Source organism: Anastrepha ludens, chromosome 6 (genome assembly GCF_028408465.1).
Source record: "Anastrepha ludens isolate Willacy chromosome 6, idAnaLude1.1, whole genome shotgun sequence".
Taxonomy (NCBI): domain Eukaryota; kingdom Metazoa; phylum Arthropoda; class Insecta; order Diptera; family Tephritidae; genus Anastrepha; species Anastrepha ludens.
The window spans coordinates 70,353,222-70,380,782 of record NC_071502.1 but is presented as its reverse complement, the minus strand read 5'-3'; the positions used below and the strand labels follow the sequence as shown (position 1 = coordinate 70,380,782).

The 27,561-nt window shown below is 36.4% G+C and overlaps 1 protein-coding gene across 2 annotated transcripts in view; it reads right to left on the bottom strand.

Moving 5' to 3' along the window:
* Positions 1-26,961, bottom strand: part of LOC128868697 (zwei Ig domain protein zig-8) — a 99,479-nt gene extending 72,518 nt beyond the window's left edge. For both annotated transcript variants that reach the window (XM_054111097.1, XM_054111098.1), the window contains exon 1: positions 25,479-26,961. In XM_054111097.1, the coding sequence (XP_053967072.1) occupies positions 25,479-25,572 (94 nt within the window). In that variant the 5' untranslated portion in view covers positions 25,573-26,961. The remainder of the gene's footprint in view (positions 1-25,478) is intronic.
* Between the last annotated feature and the right edge of the window lie 600 nt (positions 26,962-27,561).

The following is a 27,561-nucleotide window of genomic DNA, read 5'->3' as shown; positions in this document are numbered from 1 at the left end:
ATGTTACCTAAACATAAAGAAGTAACAGCAATTAAATATACAAAAAAAGTACAACAACCAATATTTCTTCCTACATAAAGAAGTTGCTGAACTGGAAGGAATTACAATATAATTTGATAAGCTTCGTTAATCAATACTCATAGACCTCCAACCACTCAATGCAACATTCAATCTTATATAAATTAATTTATTACCCAAGATAAAACCTCACAAAAAATTAAATCCATTAGAAGACAACTTGGTATGTTGTATAAAGTGGGTGGACTGAAGTAACATCACTAGCGCAATAAATTGGTAAAGACATTTTTGAAATAATGTTTGAAAAGGACAACGAAGAATGTAATCTATGAAGACGATTACGCTGACATCAAACGCAATATTGTTAATAAGATGAATACACAGAAAGATAGGAAGTGGAGGAAGAACAAGAAAAATAATGCGAAAAAACACACATCTACTGTTCTTTGACGTATTCAGTAATATTGGTGATTTGTCATGTAAGCAAGGCAGTAAAATACAAGTAAAGGTGCGCCGCTTGGCAGCAGTCCCTCTGCGCCTCGTCAAAACAATATCAAATTCATTTCAGAAAGTTATTGAAAATTTCAAGAAATGGAAAAATTGATATCTACTGTATAAGACATGGAACAAAGAGGGGAAATAAATGCTTTCGGGGTGCTGCACCCATTCGATTGACTAATGCAATTAAATTTCGTGTGCGATGGGGCGTATGAGTAATATTGATTGGTGATTGGTTTTTAATTACAAACAAATGGGATTAAAAGTGGGCGCAATATGTTGGATAGGCTAAAAAACTCAGCAAGAAATTGTTGAAGAATGAATGTATTAGTTAAAATAAAAAAAAAACAATCGAATCGCAGTATTGAATGAAAAGTTAGTAGCTTTTGAATATAAGTGAAAATTTTTAAATTATTGGATGTTGTGTTAATAGAAAAATTTAGGTGTACCAAATCAGTGTGATATTATATGTTTCCAGTTAATTCAGTATACATTAAAGAGCGGTAAATAATTTTTTGTTCTATAAAAATTCATCACGGCGTGTGCCGCCGCGATTTTAACTTTTAATTGAATTGAAAAGTATTGAATTTTCAACCGAGAATTTCTGGGGGAAAAAATTGTTTATGAAAAAATTTAAGTAAGCACAAGTTTCGCTAACAGTAACAACCCCGAAATTGATGCAAATTGAAATAATGTTGTGAGCTTGGTTGATTGGAATTTAATAGTAAAGAGCTGCTACCGTCTGACCAGCGATTGGATCTGCTGGCATTAGACCCTATACCAGCCCTGAACAGTAAGGATTTCAACATAGAATTCTAGAAAGTTCAATAGAAACACCAGGCCCCATACATGAAACGAGTGGAACTGATACTAAAAAATTATATCCCACAACAGTTCGATCCGAATTGTAATACCTGTGAACTAAACGTTGCACAACATTCTCTCCAATATTTCTCTGTTGCTGAGCACCCAAAGGCTTACAGGTGTAAAGTTCTCCTTGCAATGGAAATTGAGTAATTACGTCGCAGACCCAAAATACTTTAATTCCAGACTTTACCAAATATACTGTGTGAAACCAGTGGGACCTCTGAACGGATATAATTGTTCATCTACAGTCACAACATCGTTGTTTTTATAAAGTCGTTTAAAAGTAAAATTGAGCATATTGAACATATCGCAGCAGCTTTGCCGTTCATACATTTTTGAGGTGTAATAGTAGCTCAAAATATCGGAGACCAATCTGTTTTCCATCGGCGGCCGCCGTGGCCGAATGGATTGGTGCGTGACTACTATTCGGAATTCAGAGAGAGAACGTCGGTTCAAATCGCGGTGTAAGATTAAAAAATAAGAAAAAGATTTTTCTATTAGCGGTCGCCCCTCGGCAGGCAATGGCAAACCTCCGAGTGTATTTCTGCCATGAAAAAAAGCTCCTCATAAAACAAAAAATATCTGCCGTTTGGAGTCGGCTTAAACCTGTAGGTCCCTCCATTTGTGAAACAACATCAAGACGCACACCACAAACAGGAGGAGGAGCTCGGCCAAACACCCAAAAAGGGCGTACGCGGGAATTATAAAATAAGTAAGTAAACACCTGCCACAGCACGAGAAGTTTCGTTTCATTCATGTTTCTGAAAACCTCTGCAGGTTTTCAATTTGTCACTTTGACAGTGATGTCTACCATTTCTTGAGTAATTATTTTTTTGAAGATTTCTATGTGAGAAGAGTATTCTAGATGTTTCGATGTGCCTCGTTGCGGACGAATGATGTTATGTGCCCCCATTTTGGTTGATGCTGGAGGCTTCTTGCACATTGCGTGCTATTTTTTGCTGTGAAAAAATCAGCGCTATCAAACGTTTCATTTCCAGGTTGTATGATTTCATTACGTATTTCCGCTTCCGCATCTGAACTTGCTTCCTCGTGGGACGAAATCAGGGCCTTCATCTGAAACTGCCTGAACTGGTGCCACTCACTCATTCGTTAGAACCTTCGTAAAGGTTCAACCATTTCAGTTCAGCTTACCTCCAGCCTCTGCTGGCAATTCATTTTGTTGTGAGTAAAATACAAAAATCTTCATCAAATTACAAAACAAGCAATGCAAACAAAGGAAGAAAAATGATGCTTAAACAACTATTCATGCATTTTGCATACAAATATCATTGTGGTGCAAATGTACCAAGGACGGCAATGAAGACATAGATATACGCTTGCCACTTTTCCCGATCTTCGATGTACGATAAAAGTATGCACAAAACGAGTTTCATCATTTCATTCTTAGTTGCATACAAGAGGCAATCACAAAGTTTCAGTTCTGTAGATGTATAATATCATAAAATCGTTTTCAAAATTCCTGGTACAGCTGCACCAAGGATCTCACAGAAGGGCTAAGAAAATTTAAAATTCACCTCAAACCCCAGGTATTCTTTTAAAGAGGACTCTGCCAGTTAGGAAAACAGTTTTACAAAAAAAGTGGTTATTGATGGATTTTGCTTAATGATTGTTCGTATAAAATATCCAATAGTTAAATACCATCATTTTCTCTTTTTTCTTAAACCGGAAAAGGTAAGTTTTTAGTTTTTGCAATTTAAAGCAATTATTCCCATTATTTTTAATAAATTTTGTTTTTATTACTTTTCTCCATTAGTAGTAGTAAAAGCTACCAAGCAGTTGCGACTTCTTTCTATAAAAAAGGAAAACGAAAATACGAAAATAGAAGTAAAAGAACAATGGCACGGTCGTACTGACTAAGAAGACATCATTAGAGCCAGCAATACTGAAGTAAAATATTTGATCCTATTATATTAAATGCGATATAAACGAACAAACAAAGCTACAAAGAGGATTTCTTCTGACAATCCGAGTACGCGCATACATTTTTGCGATTCCTTACTTATATATACGTACGGATATAAGTACATGTAATAGTGATAAATATTTTTGTAGAAGTGTATGGTGGTGTGCTTATTCATCTGTTTGTTTGTACCTATGTGTGAAGTGTGATAGCCGCAACGTGGTCGTCAACTCATGACACAAGTCACTCAAGCAAACAAAGAGAATTATGCGAAAAATAAGTACGCCATTGACTTTTGCCATAAATTGACACGATGGCGACCCCTTCGGTGGTGATAAAACGTTTTTTGTTTTGTTTTTACTTCGCGATACATATTTTTTTCTCTTTTCCGCTCCACCGCTCACATATGTACACTTATGTGTGCTTCATTATTGAACCATAGCCCGCAAGAGTTGGAAGCACATTTTGCCACCGCATATCAGTGGCGGTGGCGCACAACCTCAAATGTCCTTTTCAAGCGCGCTCACGGACCTTTCACATCCGCAAACAAGTGGCCGCAGTCATTTTTATTCACTGCCTTGTATGTACGTATGTCAGTACCCCTGCCGTGAAAGGCCAAACTACTCAGCAGATATTCTATTATATGAACTGTTATTTCATGGAAAAAGTTATACTAGTTCGAGAGGTACTAGCATTGTACCAGTTACAATATGACCAATTAGAGCTGTATGCGTAAATATTATGCTATTGGATAGTAATATGTGACAATTTTCAAATTTTCAAAAACTAGCCATTTTCGCCAGAAATTTTATTAGGCTTTTTTAGTGTATTATGAACTATTTCCTTAGATGGCTTAATAGTCATGGAGAAGCCTATACATTTTTTTATAACTAGTCGCAGGGCCGTGGAGAGAGTATTCGGGCCCCGGGGGAAACTTGAGATGCGGGCCCCTTCAATTTTTTTTTATTTGTCAAAATTCGTATTATGTTATAGTGATATAACATTTAAACTTTGAAAAACTCATTGATAAAATTTTTGATAGAATTAATTATGAAATATTGATTAAAATTAATTTTAGAAAACTCTTCAGCAGATCTGAAATAAAAAACGCAGCTGAAAAAAGTTAAAATTTTTTATTCATTTTTTGAGCCTTACAAATATTTGAAAATGACTGCCACGATGCTTAGAATTTTGCTTTTCTTGCTTTAGCTGAGGCAAAAGCTCTTATAATATCGTCGAAGTCGAGTTTCCTTGCTAACTCAGATTCCAAATACAAAGTTGCCAATCCTGTTACTCGACTCTGAGTTGAACAAGAACGATGGTAGTCTTTGATCCTTGATAAAGCGCGGAACTCTGGTAGAAGTATTATTTACTATATTTTTTCAAACAGGAAATTTCTAGGAATTACCCTCGAGTCCGGGCCCCTCTCGTCGGGCCTGACTAGTCGTATAGTGTTGATTTTTGGCATAAATCGGACTAGACTTTTTTGTATACTCCAAAATATTTGATTAGCTAGTGTAACGATCTAAATTTCTACTAAATTTTTTTTAACTAGCCCCAAACTGGTCATTTTTGTCATACGTCGGACTAGCCTATTTTGTAGACTTACAAAGTAGCTCTTCAGTTGGTATACTGTTGATACAGAGGCTTTATGGTTCAGTAACTAGTTTGTTGCTTTTGTTAGGCTTGTAGGTGGCATATCGTCGGAAATCGAAATGTTAAAAAAACACAGTTTTTAGCACTGAAAAATGTATAGAAAGTGAACTACTTCAGCTGCAGCGTATGTTGGAACTAAACTAGTTCGAAACTAGTTAGAATAACTGCCGGGATGAACTAGCATTTTCACTGCGCATTTGCGTGGCGTCAGCAAAAGGGGCCCAACTCTACAACTATTCGTAGTTCCTTCCACACAACCACAAGTGTTCTCCATAAGGACGTATATACTAGTAGGAGTATTTCTATGCACACAAAGACACACTCAATCTCCCAATGCCCACTACGCTCTCTCGCTACCAAGAAGGGGAGGCGCATGTAGTTAGGGCGAGCCACAGCGATGACAGAGTGTTTCGTTAATGTTAACAATGAAAAGATCGGCTGTTGATAGCCATGAAAGCGGCAACACAAAAGCAGCAACGGGCAAAGGCAAACAGAAAAATTGCATGAAAGAGAAAAATCGAATAGTGAAGGGAAAAGTGTGACGGGCAAAAACTGTGGGGAAACACAACGAGGCACTTTATAGAAGAACCTACTGTGCCGTAGTAAAGAGCAGCGGCATCGGCAGTGGAAGAAAATCACAGAAAAGTGGAAAAAAGTGAATTTACGACAATAAATAATACACTTTTATCATCTGATATGACGCTTTATTATTTCAACACCACGGATTTGCTATATGGCACAAACACACATATATACCTACCAACATACTCTTATATACATACTTATATGCATAGCACAAGCGGCATTGTGCAAATACAAAGAATAGCAGCCCTTGTTGAAGCCTGAAAAACGTTGGTTTTTAGAGACACGGATAGTTGGAAAGTCAGCGGATATTATTTGTTGTGATAGTTACCAGCAGTCAGCGATTTAGTGTGATAGGCAGACAGGCAGCAATCGTCGGCAATTGCCAGCACAACTGTGTTGTTGGTTAAACGACAAAGCAAAGGACACGAACGAAAGCAGTATGTGAGCAAGTGAAAAGCACACAGCCAGTAAGCAGGCAGATAGACCAGACAGGAGGCCAGCGGGTGGTCAAGCGTCTCTTTGACGAGTATGTGTGTATATCAAACTAAAGCCAAAGTCGTGCAAATTATAACAAAAACTAAAAAAACAATATATAATAGGAAAAAATAAATGAGAAAAGTATAAAAATGACACCTGCAGGTAGGCTTTCGATTGTCACTGTCGGCACTTATTCTCACACACACACACGCCTATGTATATATGTATGTATGTATGTGCCTTGTATAGCCATATTTAGTAATAATGTTCTGTGCTGGCAGTTGCTGCCATTAGAAAAATCTGCTTTTGAAAGATAACAACTGAACAAGTGTAAGGTGTGCCAAATGACCACTCTGTCTACAATTCGCACTGGCTTACTTTGTGTGTTCCTAACTAATGGCTTATGAATTTGTATGTCAGACTTGCCAGCTTGTACGGAACTGGTTTCATTTGAATTGAAAATAATTCATGTTGTCACATTTTACTGTTATTATGCTTGAAAATAATGGAATATCTGGCACTGAATTCTGGCAGTCGCATTTTTACGTATACATGATAATGTGGTATAAAAAAAATGAATGTTTATGGCAGGGAGTTGTGGATGGCTCGAGCAACTTATAAATAATAAATACATATCCACAGAGGCGAATGAAAAAATTCATTGTAAGCGGCACCAATACATTTAATATAATTTAATTCTAGCAACAGAAAGTCATTTGATGTCTGGCGTAGATTTTTAGAACTGCTTTAATGAGAAGGAAGGAAATGACAAAAATTCATGATCATAGCACTATTGTGCTGTCATAAAATCAAATACAAAAATATTGGTATTTTGTAGTACATATGAAATTATTGCATCAAAGATATATATAATAAGTAATGGAAATGAAATATGAAAGCAGCTTGTCTGGTGGTATATTTTAGGACATGCATAGCATAGCAATACTATTTAATAGAAACAAGTATTCAGTTTTGTTTCCAAAAAGTTTTCGGTCAGTGCAATCGTGTGAACTTGAAAGTAATTAGTGGACACATCCATCTTTTAGCGATTTTTGCTTTTTTGTTCTGACCATTCTACTCTAGATGCTTTTCGTCAGCCATACCTCACGATTTAGATATTACATCGGGTGAGCAATTTATAAAAGGGATATGACGCACCAGTATACGTTCTTTTCTGGTTTTGTTTTTCTGGAGCCATTTGCTCGTTACAGCGACCAAACCTAAGTAACTTCGAAGCATTCTTCAGTACCACTTCAGTACCTTGGTGAAAAGTCAGAGTAGGCGAACGACAAAATTTCTACTCTATATGGACAATATAGAATGCAATAGGAAAGCATTTATTCTATTGTACAGGAGCTGAAGAAAAACCAGTAAACTGTTTCAAACTATTTGCACAGGCTGGTCTCAAGATATGCGGATCACAACTGACAATCAGCCGAAAGAGGTCATGGTCAAAGTGCGGTTAGCCGTCCCAAACGATCCTTAATCCTAGGTTAACGACTAAGAAGGTATGTACCAATGTGGGTAAAAAATAAGGTGAATTTGGTTGTAAAATGAAAAGTCTTTATTTATTCTTGTAAATCAATTTCATCCCCTTCAAAATAATCCCCTCTGGATGAAATACACTTATGCCAACGATTTTTCCAATCCCCGAAACATGCCAAATAGTCCATTTCCAGTATAGCCATCAGCACCTTCTTCGATTCAGCTTTCATCTCCTCAATCGACTCGAAACGCATTCCCCGGAGTGGTCTCTTGAGTTTTGGGAATAGCCAGAAGTCACACGGAGCCAAATCAGACGAATACGGTGGTTGCGGAACGATATGCGTGGAATTTTTGGCGAAATGATCACGAAGAACGAGTGCAGTGTGAGAAGGTGCATTATCGTGATGCAAAAACCAAGAGTTGTTGGCCCATAATTCTGGTCTTTTTAGACGAATTGCTTCACGTAAACGACGCATAACGCTCAAATAATACTTCTTATTAACAGTTTAGCCAGGTGGAAGGAATTCATAGTGCACCACACCACGAAAATCGAAAAAAACTGTCATCATGATCTTTATTTTTGAACGACTTTGACGTGCTCATTTCGGTCTGGCCTCGCCTTTAGCACGATATTCGCTTGATTGGTCGGTTGTTTCAGGGTTGTAAGCATTAATCCAAGTCTCATCTCCCGTAATGATGTATTTGAGCTTGTCCTGATAGTCTGAAAGCATTGTTTCACACACATCAAGCGACGACTTTTTTCCAAGAAATTGAGAGTTTTCGGTACCAAACGAGATTTGACTTTTCGTAGGCCCACGTGGTCTTTCAAAATGGTTTTCACAGATCCTTCTGATATTCCGATCATATCAGTAAGGTCTTTAACAGTCAACCGACGATTTTTGAGCACTAACTCTTTCACTTTATTGACGTGTTGGTCATCTGTTGACGTCGATGGTCGTCCGGAGCGCTCCAAGTCATCAACACGTTCTCGACCCTCTTTGAAGTCTTTGTACCACTTATAAACATTTTTTTGCGACATGGTCGAACCACCAAATGCCTTCTGCAACATGCTAAACGTTTCCGCAGCCGAAATTTCATTCCGCAAACAAAATTTGATGGCACTTCTCTGCTCAATCAAATCAGACATTGTAAAAATCGAAAAATGCACTCTTGGTCGTTTGGTAAACACAAGCGTGAATAGATTACTGATAATGACATTCACATGAAAGTTGGCCCAGATGTTATTAACAGTGCTGCCAACTCATGAAAAAAATAACTAGAGCGAAATTTTAATCCCGCGAAGTTTGACAAATAAATTCACCTTACTTTTTGCCCACAGTAGATTATTAATCATGTAACGAACCAAGCAAGTAGTTAATTAGCGCAGCGTTAAGCTAATTAATCCTTTCAACTTCCTTTTATTTATTAATCTTCCAATTTTTTTCTACGAATGCTATTTTTTCTAGCGTATTTAAGACTCTTTATTGGATTAAATCAGAACGCAATGAGTTAATTAGTATTAAGTATAAATCTCCTATACATATATTAGTAAGTAAATATGTACGATAAACTTTTACCACACTTTTGGTCTTTGGTCTTTCCTCTTTTTATTTTTATGTTTGATTTAATTAAAAATGGTTTTTATTCATGTACATTAGGGCAGGTTTCTCTACTATATTTCTGCGACTGAACTATTTTACCAGCAATTCTGAACAGGAAACTCTAGGGAATCATAGCTGTAATTTTAAGTTTAGTTAATAATTCCCAAGAAATTTTTTGTGATTTTTGGGTAAGAAAAATAATTTTACGAAGTTTTTTTTTTTGCTTAAAACTGTCAACTAGAGATCGCAGCATGGAAATTTTTTTAAAAATTTGAATATTTTAAAAAGAAAATCGTTGAAAAAATTATGTTAAAATAAAAACTTAGAGAATTGGAATTTGGAATTAATAACTAAAGTGAAAAATAAGAATCCACGGACATTATGTTTAGAATTTCCAGTAGCTTGTTTTACTCGTCGAAAAAAATGTCGGTTATATTTTTTTAAAGCTAACTATTTTATTAAAGCTAAACTAAACAAATCATCAAACGAACTCAAAAAAATTCTCCAAGAACATAATGACAATCAACTGAAGAAGTACCTTAGCAGCCTCGAAACAACTACAGCTACCAACTATTCCCTATGGAAACCAACTAAAAAACTCACTAAAACAACCATACACAAGCCTCCAATAAAAACAAACTCCAACACATGGGCTAGAACAAGCAAAGAAAAGGCTGAGACATTAGCTGACCACTTTAAAACAATATTTACAAATAGCATGGATAATAAAGACATTGATCTGCCGAACACAATTGAGAATGCAGACCACATAATACAAAACACGACAAAAGAAGAAATCAAATATTATATAAAGAAACTTAAAGACAAAAAGACACCGGGATATGATCAAATAAATGGGAAAATACTAAAGGAACTACCCGATACTATAATAAAATACATACGAGACCTCTTCAACGGAATAATTAGGTTACAATACTTCCCAAAAGCACGGAAAGTTGCACAAGTTATAGCGATCCCCAAGCCAAACAAGAACGCCACTGTTGCTAGCTCGTACAGACTAATTAGCTTGCTGCCCATCCTCTCTAAATTGTTTGAAAAAATACTGCTTGACAGAATTGCCCCGATTCTAAAACAAAAAGACGCTATCCCCTCACACCAGTTCGGTTTCCGAAAACAACATTCAACTGTGCAACAGATTCACAGAGTAGTCAACAAAATTACACACGACTTCGATAAGAAGAAATATTGCATTGCCTTGTATTTGGGCATCGCGAAAGCTTTTGACAGAGTATGGCACAAAGGACTTCTATATAAACTAAAAACCATTTTACCAATTAACATATTTAATATCCTTAAAACCTACATGACTGATAGACACTTCTTCATAAAATATGATGATGAGTGCTCTGTTATCTTGACGGCGTCTGCTGGAGTACCACAAGGAAGCGTACTGGGCCCCATACTATACTTAGTATACACAGCAGATATACCAACGCCAACTACTCGAGGATCAATGATAGATACATTTACAGACGACACAGTTTTAATGTCAGCTAACCAAAATGAAGAAGCAGCAACAAAAACACTACAAGATACGCTATCAGCTACTACAAAATGGTTTAAAAAATGGGGCATTGAGGTCAATAAAGGCAAAACACAGCATGTAATATACGCGAAGAGAAAATCTGCAAGATATCCAATCCAAATTAACGGGGAAGACATAAAAATACACTCAAGTGCAAAATACTTAGGCATAACGATTGACTCAAAACTCACATGGAAAAAACACATACTAAACAAGAGAAACGAGATGAAAAACAAATTCCGACAACTCTACTGGCTACTAGGAAAACAATCAACCCTAAGCTTACTTAATAAACAAATGATATACAAATCAATATTCAGACCGACATGGACCTACGGACTAGAAATTTGGGGGACTGCCAGTAAATCAAACCTACAAATCATTCAGAGAAGTCAATCTAAGATGCTAAGGACAATCACAAACGCAAATTGGTACATAAAAAATGACGATATTCACCGCGACCTCGGCATAGACACTGTCACTGAAGCAGTAAAAAGAAGCAGCAGTAAGCACATCTTGCGACTATTAGAGCACAAAAACCATGAGATGAGACTGATACCGGAAATGGAACTTAAACCAAGAAGACTAAAGCGCAAAACACCCACAGATCTTGCCCGTACTGTAATATAAAATCAAATATAATAATATAAAATTATAGAAAGCTATGTATTAGTAAAATTGTAACTAAATACCACCAAAGACAATAATGTTCTCTTTCAAAGGGAAGGGACATTTTAATTCCAAACCCTAACACCAATTACTTATTGTTAATATTAACAGATCGTAATTTATAATGCAAATAAATAAAAAAATAAATAAAAAAAAAAAAAAAAAAATATTTTTTGAGAAACAATTGGAACGCCCTTAAGTATATTCATATATGTATATAAATGTTTGCCTAATTTCTCATATCAAAACCGTACTTTAGTCGCTTATTAAACAGCTACACTTGGGAAACTACACAAAAATCCATATAAACAACTGCAATAACGAATAATGAATGAACGAGTGATTTTATGCGGCACGTGGCTTGTTGGTAAAACGAATGGATGTAAAAGCTATTAAAAAGTTGGAACATTGCAGTGATAAAAAATATAGTTATTTAGACGCATGCAATCTTATTCTATTTTATTTTCTTAATTTTATGTGATTTTTGGTTTTTTTATTGTACTTTCTCCATACATTCCACGCTCATTTTATGGCATCGTTAATTTTTATAGTTTATTGTGTGTGCTGTGCTACTCATACGTACATGTACGTAAGTATAGTATGTATATATTGTATTAATCATGAGGAATCTTTCTGCAGATACGAGCTTCCTTGCACATTCTTTTAAATTGGTAGGGATTTCAATAGGAGCGCTCGAACTTACTCAGCTCGCCAAATATTACCTTAGCTGCCTCAAATGTATCGCTGACCATTTGGAGCTTATTTCTCGTTAAGTGGGTTCATAAAAAGTCAAATTTCCAGAACTACAACAGAAACCCATTGGAGACTCACCAGTCGCCTCTACATTCCGGAAAAAATCACTATTTCTTATTGATTTATATCTGACTAGCTCCTCGGTTCTTATTCGTTCAAAGATGCTGAGGGAGATGCGTTCACTGTCAATGACGGCAGATGTGGGGTATGAATAACAAATTTTTTAATGTATTAAGGGAAAATTAGAAGGCTTCGTCATCTTTTGTAGCGGTGCCATTCACTGGATTCCGAGATCACGTGACTCAGCACCACTCGACTATTTTCTTTGTATGAGCCTACGTGAAATCTGTAGTCTTTGCAAACAAACTATCCTTACTGCCAACTTAGCTCGCAGTCTCATGAGTTTGAGCATCATTCAAGCGAATCTGTGGCTTACTAGGATGCATTAATTAGAGCGGATCCTTGACTCGCACTTACCGGAAATATATTCCACATAATTTTACAGTATCCTAAACTTTTTTTTCTAATTTAATTTCAAAGCTCGATCGCTCTTAAGGCTGCCTTAGTCAAGTTGATTTGCGTGTGATTGTTATTCGGTTCATTACGAGATCAAATCCCACTGTTGATATGTAGCATCAAATGGTAGATAATGTGTTAATCATATTACGATCACTACTCTATATACAAATATGTATCTTTGAGTGCAGTTTTGCTGTGGAAAAGTTTCTTATAAAAAAATCGATCCTTCAGTGGTGACATAAACTTCCAGCCCAATTGATATGCTTCAGCAGCTTTCAAAGTTAGCAATGACATCAAACTTCAAAACTTTCACTAAGGTCTGGCATTTGATTATGATTATTTGATTTGATCCATGCTTGTTGAACGTGTGGAAATTGTTGAAAAATATTTATTATCAGAATTTCCGGCTGCCCGTGAAATTCGTCGTGCGGTCGGTCGTTATCAAGGCTTCAGTGTGCAAAAAAATTCATCTCATTGTGGAAAATTGGAAAAGAATTGGTCCAAAGTAAAACAAACATAGCCGCTGTAGCGACCCATATCGAAATTTACCTAGAAATGCCAACTTGGCGCTAATCAATAGAACTGGGCATCACCTAGGAACAACCTATCTCATTTTACGGTTAGATTTGAATAAATTATTGGAAAACATCGTTCTAAGGACAGAATGGAAGCGGCTGAACATAGATAAACCCAAGACTTTGCTTATTGAGCGCCGAAAATGTAAGCTGCATTTACGGATTTGTGCAAATCTTCTTCATTGTCACTTATACTGGCCCGAGTCATTTAAAGTATTACCGATCGCTAACAGCACAGGCAGCAAAGCTTAGGTGGTCAATATAATGATGTGCTATGCCACACATAATGGCATGAATGCAGCTTCAAAACATAGCAGAAATGAATTTAATATTCCGAATAATATTCTAAAAAAGATGTCCATATATATGTACCTTCAACTCAACACGATCTTAAATTTTAAAAAAGAACTGGATCTGAAGAATTTGCAATTATGATTGGGTAACGAAAGAGAGGTTCTTATATATTTGTATTCGCTCTCCCGATTTTCCTTTTGTATGATTTCTAAGTTAGGTAAGAAATATATTTGGAGAGAAAAAATAAAGAAAATTAAAAAAGTACAAAAAATAGCCTAGAATTAATAACAGAATGTCCCACTTTGATACAGGTTATTCAATTTTGCACTGAAAGACTAAAGTTATGAATATAAGAGTTAATAAAAATCAATATATATATACAATATATATATATACTTAGATAGATTAGTTAAAAATTTTAAGTTGTATGCCTGAAACTTGTTTTTAACTACAGTACTCGAAACATTTTGAATAATAAATAACAAAAACCGGCACGGCTCATCACCCATAACGTGAGCTCGTAACGGAAAATCATTTATCAAGATATCACCAAATTCATCAATAACTCCAAACAGCATTATAAGTTACCTTACCATACCAAAAATGAATCAAAAGTGTTAGTGTTTGTATAAATGTATGCATTTATGTACGTACATAGATCATTTTGAGGAGAGAAAATTAAGAGGCTGAACTTAACGTTTTTTTTAATTAATGATGCCTGGGACTCCTCTTTACATTCGACGAGACAAATAATATTTTGCGCCCTTATTTCTTAAACAGAAAGCCAACTTTCTGTAGATCTGCCAAAATCGATAAAAAAAAATATTTCACTCCACCCTGATGCGCATGCAAGTATATTTTAAGAGGATTAGGTATGTACTTCCCATACTTCCCAATCCTTCGAATATCCGCGGCGGCTTTAGTTGTGTTGACTTTGGTGGCAGTAGTCGATTGTAGCTAATTCGTACTATATACCTGCGAAATCAGATAACCCCGAAAAGGTGTATCTAATCGTACAAACTTGAAGTGAGATCAAGTCACTAGCGCGAGAGATAATAATTAAACTGGGTCATGAAGTTGTCTTTGCAATTATCTGCCCTAGTTTGAAAGCTTACTTAAGAGAATTTAAGGTTACAACAAACTTTCGTCCTTGGCGAGTCCTAAAATGAGCCCAGCGCTTCAGAGCTTTTGCTTTTCGTTTACTTAATTTAATAAATAAATATATATATAATTGGCGCAAACAGTGCAGTTAGCTGTTTAGCCGAGCTCCGAGTTGAGATTAAGCATTTTTCGACGAACATCAGTTGCAACATCTGGCAGGCCAGAGTGTCGATTGTTGCTTGGCTAGTAACTAATTGGTTAATTCCTTAAAAGATAAAACCTGAGTCAAAAGTCAATTGATTTGACTTTTGAAACTTATTAGTTCCGCTTGAAAAACACTGGAGCGATGAGGAAGCCTAAGTCCATGCTTCTTCGAGAATTCGACATAGAAGAGCTTATCATGGTCAATAATTTATTGTTGTTATTTCATAAATGTTTGGGAATGCTACGGAAGTGGTGGTCCTGGGCTGGTTCTAAATCCAATAACCATTCGACACCAATTTGAAATCGATACTTGTACTTGTTTCTGGTATCGGAAAAAAAATTTTGAAACTGAATAAATATTGGCAAAAAGTATTGCGTTTTTTCGCGTATTGAATTAATATTTGAATATAATAATGTGACCAATAATATGATCATTTCTGGTCAGTCCATAAGTTCGTGCGTATTTTACCCATAATTTCACTTTTGTACGATTTTTGTATGCAAAAAATTATTCGCGGAATATAACGGAACTATTTATATTTTCTTGGATATATTTTTCATTTAACAAATGATTTTAATCGCGAATAGAAACACGTGTTGTTAAAAAATAAAATGGAGCCGTATAAGAGGCATATTTTGTATTATTTTTATAAAAGTGGTAAAAATGCAACAACTGCTGCTGCAGAAATAAACACTGTTCACGGAGAGGATACCGTGAGTGTAAGGACTGCGCAAGAGTGGTTTTCAAAATTCCGAAGTGGTAACTACGGGGTGGAGGATGCCCCGCGCGCTGGTTGTCCTGAAGTCTTTAACTCCGACGCCTTGCTCGAACTCGTGGAAATTGAGCCAAATTTCACAGTCGATATGATAGCTCAGAGTTTAAATTCATGGCATGGAACAGTTCACAGGCACCTGGTTCAGTTGGGAAAGGTTTCAAAGCTGGGAAAATGGGTTCCGCATAGACTTTCCGTCGCCAACGTTCAGCAGAGAGTGACTGTGAGTTCTCAGCTGCTGCAACGGCTTGAATATGAAAGTTTTTTGAACCTTTTCGTTACTGGTGATGAAAAATGGGTCCTTTACAATAATCTTGTTCGTAAACGCCAAAGGTGAGAAGAAGATGAAACACCAGAACCGACCCCTAGAGATGACCTTCACCCCAAGTAGATTCTCGTGTCTATTTGGTGGTATATGGCCGGTTTTGTTTATTATGAACTTCTGGAACCAAACCAGACGATAAGTGCTGATTATTATTCCCATCAGCTATCAAACTTGAATGTGGCACTTAAAAAATATCGACCGTCTTTAGTGAATAGACGCTAAGTTTTTTTTCACTACGACAACGCAAGACCTCATACCGCAAGGCAAACATTAGGCAAGCTGAACGAGTTGGGATGGGAGCTAATGCCGCATCCACCACACTCTCCGGATATTGTACCTTGTGATTATCACCTTTTCCGTGGACTTCAATTCCATATGAGTAACAAGAACTACTCCTCGAAGGAAGCTACAAAAAGGGATATCGAGGCGTATTTTAACTCCAAGGACAAAAAATTTTTTGAACAGGGAACTAAAAATTTGCCTGAACGTTGAGACGACATTATAAATAATGAAGGAAAATATATTATTGATTAATAGATACTGTAAAGATCTTTTTTATTAATTTTAAAACCACCTTTAAAAAACGCAAGAACTTATGGACTGACCTGATATAATAATGAATTAAAGAAATCAGACAGTTATTTTTAATTTTTATTCTTCTTCTTCTTCTTAGCTTCACAATCCGTGGTGGATCATAGGTTAGGTTAGGTTAGGTTAGCCTGGTTGGCAGTAAGCCGCGCATAGACCTTTTGGTCCCTAGCGATACCAGATGGAGACCGACCTCTATGAATACCTGAAGTAGACATCATGTAGGATGTCAGCGCTTTTGGCGAATCTAAGTAGGGCTGGGAGCTCCGCTTTTGAGACGTTTTCCAGATCCTCAAACAGTGGGGCTCACAGGCATCTTAGTCGCGTTTTTGATAATGCCGGACAAGCGCACAGAAGGTGTTCTAAAGTCTCCTCAGCATCCTCTCTGCATTTTCTGCATTTGTCCGTGTTAGCAATCCCTATCTTGTACGCATATGCAGCCAATAGATTGTGGCCTGTTAGCATACCTATGATAGTTCTGCATTACTTTCGCGAGAGCGTAAGTACGAATGGAGTCAGTTTTTTGTTGTTAGTTCTACACATGACTTTTGCTGTTTTGCATGTGGTCAGGCTAGTCCACCTAGCTTCCACTTGCCTTTTCATGTGGTCGTCCATTTCGTTGTATATTGTGTTTAGCGGTTTTGGTATGTCGTTCTCTTGTTCAAATGGTAGTCTCACAGCACTTTTTGCTATCTCATCTACTATTTCGTTCCCCATAATGCCTTTGTGACCAGGTACCCAGTAGATATGCAGCCTATTGTTTCCGGCTAGCCTTTCTATGGCCTCCCTGTTCCGTCGAACATTTTTTTACTTAATACAATATGAGCTTTTTGCTCTTATTGCTGCTTGACTATCCACGTATATATTAATTGTTGAGTTCTTTCTTGTTCTAGTTTAAGCTAGCTCCGCGGCCTTCCCCACAGCAAAAACTTCCACCTGGAAAATACTGCTGTGGTCTGGCAGCTTGATAGACTGCCTTATTCCTAGTTTTGAACAGTAAATACCCGCTCCCACTCCGTCTGGAGTTTTCGAGCCGTCTGTATAGATGTGAAAAGTTCTATGGCCAGGCTTCATGCCTTTGTGTCATCCCTCCTCTTGTAGTCCCTGCCACCTGAGCTCCACTTTCCTATTGAGCTGTGACCGAAGGTTCTGCAGGTGAATACCCCCGCAGCCATTAGCCTCCTCGCAGATTTCGTTGCCAGGTCTTCCGCCATGAGGTCAATAGGTGGCATGCTGAGTATCATTTCCAGCGCCGCCGTTGGAGTGGTCTTCATCGCTCCTGTTATGCACAGAGCAGAGAGTCATTGAATCCTTTCTAGCGGCATTAAGTATGCCAGTTTTTTTATCGCAGTCCACCATACTAAGGTTCCATGCAGCAATATCGGTCTGACAACTGCTGTGTAGCACCAATGCATCAGAGAGGGTGATAGACCCCAAGTAACGCCCAGCATTCTTTTACATGCGTACAATGCATTACTGGCCTTCTTCACCCTCTCCTCAACGTTGTGCTTCCACAGCGATTTGCCGTCCAGTATTATTCCGAGGTACCTCGCATAATCTTTGAGAAGTAGTTTGTTGTTGCCTAGCTCGGGAGGTTCCACGCCGGAACTTTGTACTTCCTGGTAAAAAGTACCATGTCCGTTTTTCCCGCGTTAATCACTAGCCCTGCGCGAGATGCCCATTGGTATATCGTTTTGACAGTGTTGTTCATCACGTTACTGATGGTGTCCAGTGGTGGATCATAGCTTCATCAACAATTTTTCTCCACTTTATTCTATCCAAGGCTACATCTCTCCAGTTGTGTACGTTTATTTGCTTAAGATCTGATTCGACGTCATCTAACCATCGCTTTCGTGGGCGTTCTCTTTTTCTTCCTCCAATGGGTGTTAAAATAAAAGCTTTCCTAGCATTTCAATCTTTCGGCATGCGCAGTACGTGCCCAATCCATCTAATTCGTTGGGCTTTGATAAAACGTATTACATTTTGTCTTTGAACGATTTCTTCGATTTCATTGTTGTAGCGAATGCGGTAGCTGCCATCTATTGTTGCAACCGGACCATATATTTTCCTTATGATACGTCTTTCGAAGCACATCACATTTTAATTTTTATTATTGAACTGAAATTTATTTTTCCATGTCTTGTTTTAATTTTAGACATCTCTATATTTAGCTTTAAATATTAACTGAGGTACGAAAATCCAATTTCTCTAAATATTTTCCTGATAGGCGGTTTCTTTCTGTGCAATAATATTTCCTCATTTTATTTATTTATTTATTAAACCAATGAACGTAATATATTCTTATAGGCTAACTGGACATATTTCAAGGTTAATAGCAATAGAAGAGGAAGTATAATTAAACTATTTGTAATAAATTTCAAAAAATTCAAAAGCTATCTCAACAAGTTAAGAGATTTTATTAAGCTCAATTAAGGCTCTAGTAATAAGACCATTTTTAGCATAAAAAGAGTTTGAAAGACTGTGATTTGGGAAATGTATATTATAATATTCCCTAAGGGACAGAATGTTTACTTGCAAGTTTAGGTATCGAAAAACCACTGCTCGGTACAGATGCTTTCGGTAGTGCTCGAAGTTAATTAAACCATACGTATTTGGCTGTGAAAAGAGCCAGAGTCAAAATTATTTCCTATAAAATAACCACGTGCTTGTTTCAAAGTTTATATAAATTACAAAACTGCCAAAAAGAAAAACTAACAGGCGCAAAATTTTAAACCAATTATTACTTGTCATGTACTTGTTTCAGAACTTATGTGCTTTTCTAACAAACGATTGCTTTAAAAAGTGAATATCAGAAGCAGGCGTGAGTAAGAATTTTGAAGCTTTAAACATCAATGCCTAAATTAGTTTCAAGTGGAAGCAGTATTGGCGTTCATCCTACAAGTATCTTCAACTTTGCATGCACGTGCCAGTTTTCGTTTTTTGCTCTTTGGTTTTGGGTATATAAACGTAAGTATTTGGATTTATACAAAAGTATATACGAGTATAGTAGACATACAATACATAAATATAAGTAAGTACACCAAAAGGGCATTAAGTGAAATAGCAGCCGAAAAATTACGCCTATACGTACGAGGCAGTTAAATTATTGCTCCGAAAAAAGGTATCATCTCTCGAGCAGTAAAATGAAATATAATAAGCGTGAGCGCCTAAAAGTAGACTGCCTGCTAAATACAAAAACACAAGTACAAGACTGCCAAAGTCAGTGCTGCAAGTCTTGCCCTCCATTTCTATTCGGTAGGCGCTTGCTGACTATTACATGTAGCTATTTAACTTTCCTCCCCCAATTGTAGCATCGAATCAGCCTTTCATTTTATTTATGAAGACACATAAATGGCGAATAAATTTTAAACTTCTTACCCACATAAAATTGGCCTAACTCGGACGAAATTCAGCGTGTTGGTGTTTAGCGGTTTCACCATTTTCGATAAAAATGCTGCAAAAGGGATCGTGGCATATATTTGAGGTGTTGCTGCTGGAGGTAGGGCTGGTGTTGTCTGCTTTGTGTGTAAGTATTGGTGATAATTTATGCTAGGCCGCTAAGGTCAAATAACGTACGCGCATCGTAAATAATATCAAATTTCTATTTTCACTTTGCCACAAGCGCTCTTAGCCAGAGGGATACACACAAAATGGCTAAACGGCCCATGCCACAGCGACTTATATATGTGCGCGTTTGCATTCATAATCAGAATGAGGGCGTTCGCTGGGCGTTTAAATCGTTAAGCAACATAACACTTGTTGGCGTTGCTATGGGTAGGCACGTTTTCTTTTTTTTCTGTTTTCTTTACTCAGGTCCTTTAGTACAAGCAACTTTCCTCAATTTATTTTTCGCATTTCTCCCCATTTAAGCGCATGTTGTTGGTGCATGCTTGCTTACTTTTACTAATCTTTCCCTAGCGTATTCTTCATTATGCTTATTATCTGCGTGTCCTATGTGTAAAGCCGACCAAACCAACCGAACCAACCAAAATGTATGAGGGGTGGGGTGGAAATATTTCGGTTAAGTTACTGTTTAAGATGCATGCGTGAATGCGTGAGGCAGAAAAGCAGTATAAAGTAAATATTTGCTTTAAGCGCATCCTATAAAAACACTATTGGGATTTTTATTCTTTTGTATTTGTATTATTTTCCTTTCTTTTTGCTTATTCAAAGCGATTGCGTCACATACTACAGTTTGCTTATGGATTAAAAATGAAAAATTATTATTTTTTTACAAGCCGTACAAAAGTTTCGTACATGGAGAAGGGTGTGGTTCGTATTCATAAGAACATGATTACGTATACGCCGCAGGGCGCTAAAGGTTATTGGGTGGATGCAATGCATGGGTGAAGCGAAATATTTCTAATAAATACAATATATACTAGGAAATGTTGAAAATATTTACATATATGTTATTTAGTATGTTGTACTTGGCATCATTAGCTATTTTAATAACTTTGAGAAGGAAGGAAATCAATGTGGCATAAAACAGATAAACTTGCTTTTAATGGCCCGCCGCACAGTGCGGCCGATTCCCAAAAAGCTGGCCAAAAGTCGAAAAAAAAAGTTCCTAGATAGAGTTTTTTTGTCTTTGGGTTGGCTACAGTAATGCCTTGAGTAGTGAAAACCGTTCATAGCAACGTCCTGTACCCTAAGTATCCTCTGTATTTTCAGTCGCAACGTGGCCTTCGTTTGAGCATCGTATTACTGTCGATGAATAGTGAAAGTTGTACACATTTGAAAGATTTTGTAATGGAGTAAATTGAACAAAACCAAATGGAATCATTTTCGGAAGGTTAGCAAAATACGAGGAATCTTTAGTACATATCAATACCTCGACACAAAATTTTTAGCTGCAGCAATACGTAGATACATTTTTTTCAATTTTTTTTTATAAAATTTGAGTTTTCAAACTGTAAAGTAATACAACGCCGTCATATGCTGCTTTGAAACCTATTAAAGGTTACTCAAAAAAGTAATGGTTACTGAATAAAACAAGATTCAGCTGCTACCACTTGCTACCTTGCGACCCCGAAAACATATAAATTTACATGCATCTTGATTATGTTCTTGAATATACGATATTTCACGTGAGGGGATGGCCAATAGGGGTGGAAGGGGGTGGATTTTCAAAATTTTAAAATAAAATTCGTAATCAGCGACCCCGACAACCCCCGAGTGAGAAATTTTGAATCAATTACTTAATTTTTTGAATTTTGGCCAGCTTTTCGGGAATCGGCCGCACTGTGCGCCGGCGGTGATTGTAAAATTTAATAAAAAAAATACACAAATAATGGATCTCTCTTACCAAATTATATATAATATTTTGTTATGCTTGATTCGAATGTTATTCATACGAAACTATAAAAAATACCAATCTAACGGTTAGACGCGATAGAAGTGAAACCTTCCGTAAAACAAACTGAGAGAGAATGAGACGAAAGCAGCATTAGGAGCGGGATAATTATAGGTTCATTATAATATTGTTCATATTTTATTTTCTTCATTTTGTTATTATTCATCCACAGTGGATGCATTGTTATGCATAATAGAAACACTAGGTTGCGCATTTCGTAATGTTTTTCGGCGTGCACGAAATTCACGTACACGTTCTGTTGAAGTCTTTGCGGTTTTTTTAGTTTTATTTTCTTTTTGTTTTTTTTCTATCGATATTCACGACACTTTTCTGCATTATTTTTCGGCACAATTGCGGTAAATATTTACAAATGAAAATATTTACGAATATAAAAATACGGACGCAATACAGCACACGCGGTTGCTATTATGAGCGTCGTAACGCATATACACACAACCCTTCGTAGGACGCTTGGTGTAAGCAAGTATTAGGTAGTGTAGTATAGGTATACATAATGCCTTCTCGCTCACCGTGGCTCCGTAATACGCAGGCGCGCACACTTACGTACTAGCATACATGCAAACATACATACGTATGACGCTTGAACTAAACACCAAAGCAAGTAATAGGCAGTGTAGTATACATACTACAATACTCACTATACTAGGGTGGCTCAGCAGTACGCAGCCACACACATATACGTATATCAACTTATAACGCTTCGTAGCCAAGAGTGGGGAGGCAACGAAGCACCGCACAAAGAGGAGACGGAGAATAGGGAACGCTGTATAACTGTGTTCTATCTCATTCTCTCGCAGGCTATATACTATATGATCTATATGTATGTCTCTTTTTAGTGTCGCTTTTTCGTTTCATCGAGTCTCAAATCACTCCCAACGATTCTAATTGACAATTATTTCAAAGCTCGAAAGAAAGTAGAACAGAATACCACCAAGTTTTATAATGAACATTTTATGCTACTAAAACAATAAAACCAAAAACTGCTTAAACGACTGTAAGTATGAGAGTACAAGATTTATTAAAAATTTCCCGGGCTGGAAAAAGCATCGATAGAATAAATTTTTTTACTAGCGAACGAAAAATTGTTGAAAGTGGTCTCTAAGTCAGTTAGTAAAAAAATGGTTATTAGTCAAGTTGATGTTACGTTACGTTAATCTAACTAGGTTCACTAAAATCGTTGTGTTGAAAATGAACTCGTACACAGTACTTGTTATTTTCAGAGTATGCGAAAGTCACTTATTGTTAGTTATAAACATGGAAAGAAAAGGAGCATAAGTACTTAATTTGCCATAATAAGAACATTGTGAACTCACTCTAGTTCTAAATTTGTAAAATTTTAAGATATTAAGTACTTTGTTGGGTATCCTTTATTTACAATTACAGCTTGAAGTCTACATGACATGGACTCAACTAATTTTTTTCTTTATTCTTGTCTCTCTTTAAGTATATCCTTTTTAAGATCAGATTTATTATGGTTGTGATATTCTCTTATATTTCTCTTCAAGATCGACCAAAAATTTTTAAAATCTGGGATTGTGGGGACATTTATATATCATATTTGCATTATTTGTGACTTGCTGTCCTTAGGGTCGTTATATTGATAGAAGCGAAAGTCATTTTCAATTTGTAATTTTTTAACGCTTCGAACCAAATTTTCTTGGAAAAGTTTCAAATAAACATATTTGCTCATTTTTTCTTCGATAAAAGTCAAATTTCCAACTCCATTTGAAGGCATGCATGCCATCACCATATTTATCACACGATTTGCATGGATAAGGTGCTCAATAAAGTGATGAACTGTTGATGGAATTATATGTACAATTTGTGCTATTTTTTAAATGATCTACATCAAGTGAAATAAAACAAAATAAAAAATGCCTGCATACTCTGATTTTCTATTGTTTCATTATGAAATATAGAACAAACAAAATTTATAAATAAATCGTATCTATATCAAAGAAGGTGCGAGTGAATGCATATCATAAAAAAATTAGATCACTTAAAGACAAATCTTTAATTACCTTGTAACAAGAAACATATGACTTATGCAGTGAACTTTAAAATTTATCAGCCTGTTAAAATTTAGGAATTGTTAATTTCAATATGAAAACTTTACTGTTTCAAATTTTAATTATAAGTTTAAAATTTGTTGATGAAACCATGTATTAGACCAATTTGAAAATTAATATGTGCTAAAGATTGGCGGCCGCCGTAGCCGAACGGGTTGGTGCGTGACTACCATTCGGAATTCACTGAGAGGTCGTTGTTTCGAATCTCGGCGAAAGCAAAATTAATAAAAACATTTTTCTAATAGCGGTCGCCCCTCGGCAGGCAATGGCAAACCTCCGAGTGTATTTCTGCCATGAAAAAGCTCCTCATAAAAATATCTGCCGTTCGGAGTCGGCTTGAAACTGTAGGTCCCTACATTTGTGGAACATCAACACGTACACCACAAATAGGAGGAGGAGCTCGGTCAAACACCCAAAAAGGGTGTACGCGCCAATTATTTTTTTTTTTAAGATTTTGTTTGCCAATCAACTGGGACTGGCCAGAAATTATTCTTACGGTGCACTCGGATTAAGAAGCTCACAACTTCTGCCTTTGATCAAATGTTCGCTTAGTAGCGACCGAGCCACGCAGTTGGGGACAACCTAAAGTAAGAAAATGATTCTTGATTGAAACATTTGCAGCTGCGTCTGTTACTCAGTAGGCGCAAATGAAAAGGGGATGTTTGACTAAGAGCAAGCGGATAGCTGAAAATACTAGAAGAAGTGGAGGTAGAAGTAGAAGCAGCAGTAGAAGTAAAAGAAGGCAAAGAAAACGACAAAGGAGAAGACTAACATATTCAGCCACACCTCATGAAAGTCGAATTTGTCACAGAGAGATTTGGTTTCTTAAATAAAGAATAATTGAAAATGTGTGAATCCAGAACAAGCTCTACATATATGTGGAACATGGAACAAGAGAGAAAGAGATTTCTCAGAAGCATAAAAAATAATTTTTTCTTTCTTTTTTTTCAGCCGAAAGCCTTCGATGCTAGCGGTGCACTACTTTCAGTTTGTAGAACAATTTTATTGTTATGTAAACCTTTATAAAATAAAAATAAAAATAAATATATTAATTTAATTTAATTTTAAATATTGACCTATTTTCAGTTTAAAAATTATTAGCTTTTGCTAGGAAAAATATTAAAAACTATTTGAGTCTTCAGACCCTCCTACTAAGGTATGCAGATTTTCCAGTCTTTCTAGCCTTAAGCTATAAGTCGGCCACAAGAGAATGAGTGCCTAGTCTATACCTGCTCCTTAAAAAAGCTAATCAAACGAAAGCACACCTAAATAAATCGCTGAGGCAGTTACTAGGCCCTTTAAAAAGAAGATGCAGAAGAATAAATCTTAAACTTAATGAAAAAATACAAGTAGGAAATGTAGAACAGAATCTAAACTCATGATGCAAAACTAGTTAATTTTATTATGTTTTTACTATTTTAATTTCTGAAGTTATTTGTTTCGATTTAAAGTTAGTTTTGAACTTCAAAAATAAAATATAGCCTACCAGTTGGTCGAAGTTAATCAATTTTATGCACTTAAACATTCCTTGCATTAGACAAAATTTTGTATCTCGAATTACATTCATTGTTACTCACCCGGCTCTAGCGTCGTCGCCAGTAGTATCGATGGCAGGCAAAGTAGTATTATCCGAATTTCCAGCATGTGCATTGGCATTAATATCGGCGACATTTGTGTATGTAAAAAACGTGGCAAGTTGGCGCACCTACACCACCACCAACGCTACACGTCCACAACCACTCACACAACCTCACCCCGACAAATGCACAGCTTTTAGTCTAACGTGTGTTTTCCAAAGGGTTTCACAGCAGAAGCCCCGATAGCTGTTTGGCGTCGACTGGAGCCTCAATTCGCGCACTCATTAGGGTTAATGCGTTTTTGAACTGAATTCACGACAAGTATGAGTAAGAACGAGCGAATGCAGAGTTTATGTTTTTTTCCGTTAAGTGCGAGATATGGAAAAATATGTACGCCAAAAAATTGGTCCTCTCAGCTTCTTTGATAAATGTTGCTACAGCTGAAGCTACGTAGAATATCGCTGCAGATGACGCCTCAGCAGTCTGCCTGTCAAGCACGCTCGTTTGTATGCTGTTTGTGTTTGCTTTTTGTGATTATATTTCTGTATTGTTTGTCGTGACAATAATGTCTTCTGCTTGTTGTACAGATTTTCCTTGCCTGCACGAAAGCCCGAAAGCGTTCTCTTTGTACGTCCTTTCACCTTGCGCCTTGCACTACATGCTTTCACCTTTTTTACTACTTTCTACTTTGTTGCTTTCAATTTTGACAGTAATGTTTGTATGTCACCATTTGTTCTTTTTGCTGTTTTGCTGTTTTGCACTTTTTGTTGTTGTTCTTATTATTATGTTACTCTTATTACATTAACATTTTTTCATATCGTTTTTTTCTCATATGGCTCCTTTTCGCTTACTTTCCTATTGCCGTATCTGTTGCTTTGTTGTTTTGTTACTTTCTCTTTGGTTTTTTCTTTCTTCGTCCCTCTTATTTTTGTCCTAATAATACATTGTTATTGTATTATAATGCATGTGCGCGTATGCAATATCCCGCATTATTTGGTTTTTCGCCATAATTTCATATAAACATCATTTTTCATGTGAAAATCGCTATGCGTCGCATTTTTCGTAGTGGTTTTTTGTTGAAAGAAATAGTTCAGCTGCTTCTTTGTTCCTTTCGTGTTGCGCACATCTCCCAATTTGCTCGATTATTGTGCACGTTTTTATCCCTTACTTGCAACTTTGTGGCATTAATATCATTTGTAGCAAGCACAAGTACTTTAGTTAGTTTTTATTTGAAATGTATTGAATATTTTGTTGCTCCTCTTGTAGTCTTATTTGTATTTCTCGTTCAGTTTTTTCTTTTGTTATTCTCTCTATTTGATAAATGAGTTTGTTACGTTGCTGCGCACTTTTTTCCCGATTCCCGATTCGTATATATGTACGAGTATGTATTGGTTTGCTCCCATATAAACAGTTATGTATTCAGGAATTTATTTTCGCATTCAAATAATCAGTTGCAATTGTTGTGTGATTTCTGTAATGTAGAAAAAAGTTAAGGTAAGTTAGGAGAAATATTTCGGAATTGAATATAATAAATTATGCATTCTTTTTGCTCTTAATGATGCTGTTGCATAATACAATCTTAACTTGCTTTAAGGTCCCACAATGCCCGTAAATTTAAAGCATTTGTTTGATTTGGAGGTGAAAAAAAATAACTGCGTTATTACAGTACTTTTTAGATTCAGATTTTTAAATTGATTATTAGAAAAATTACCATATAATCCTTAAAGTACATCATGCCGGGACTACTTTTGCAGAACAAAAGTATAATCCAGCAAGTATCACATTCCCTGCATAGAGCCACACACACATTTGGTCACAAAAATCTTTATATTTTCTGTTCCTTTATATTTTGCGCCCAATAATGAAAGCACAGTAAAATTATAATGAAAATGGCTTTATTGTTTTTTAAAACATGCTTCTAAGAAGTCAACACACTTCTGCGTTCATTTGAACTAGTTTACAAAACGCTTTTGCCACTCAGAAGTGCATACCTCTAAAACGTGCTATTTATAGGGTTCAAGAGCTTCTGTGGGCGTTAAAAATCTTTGACCTAGAACTAAATTTTTAGTGTTCGGGCACAAAA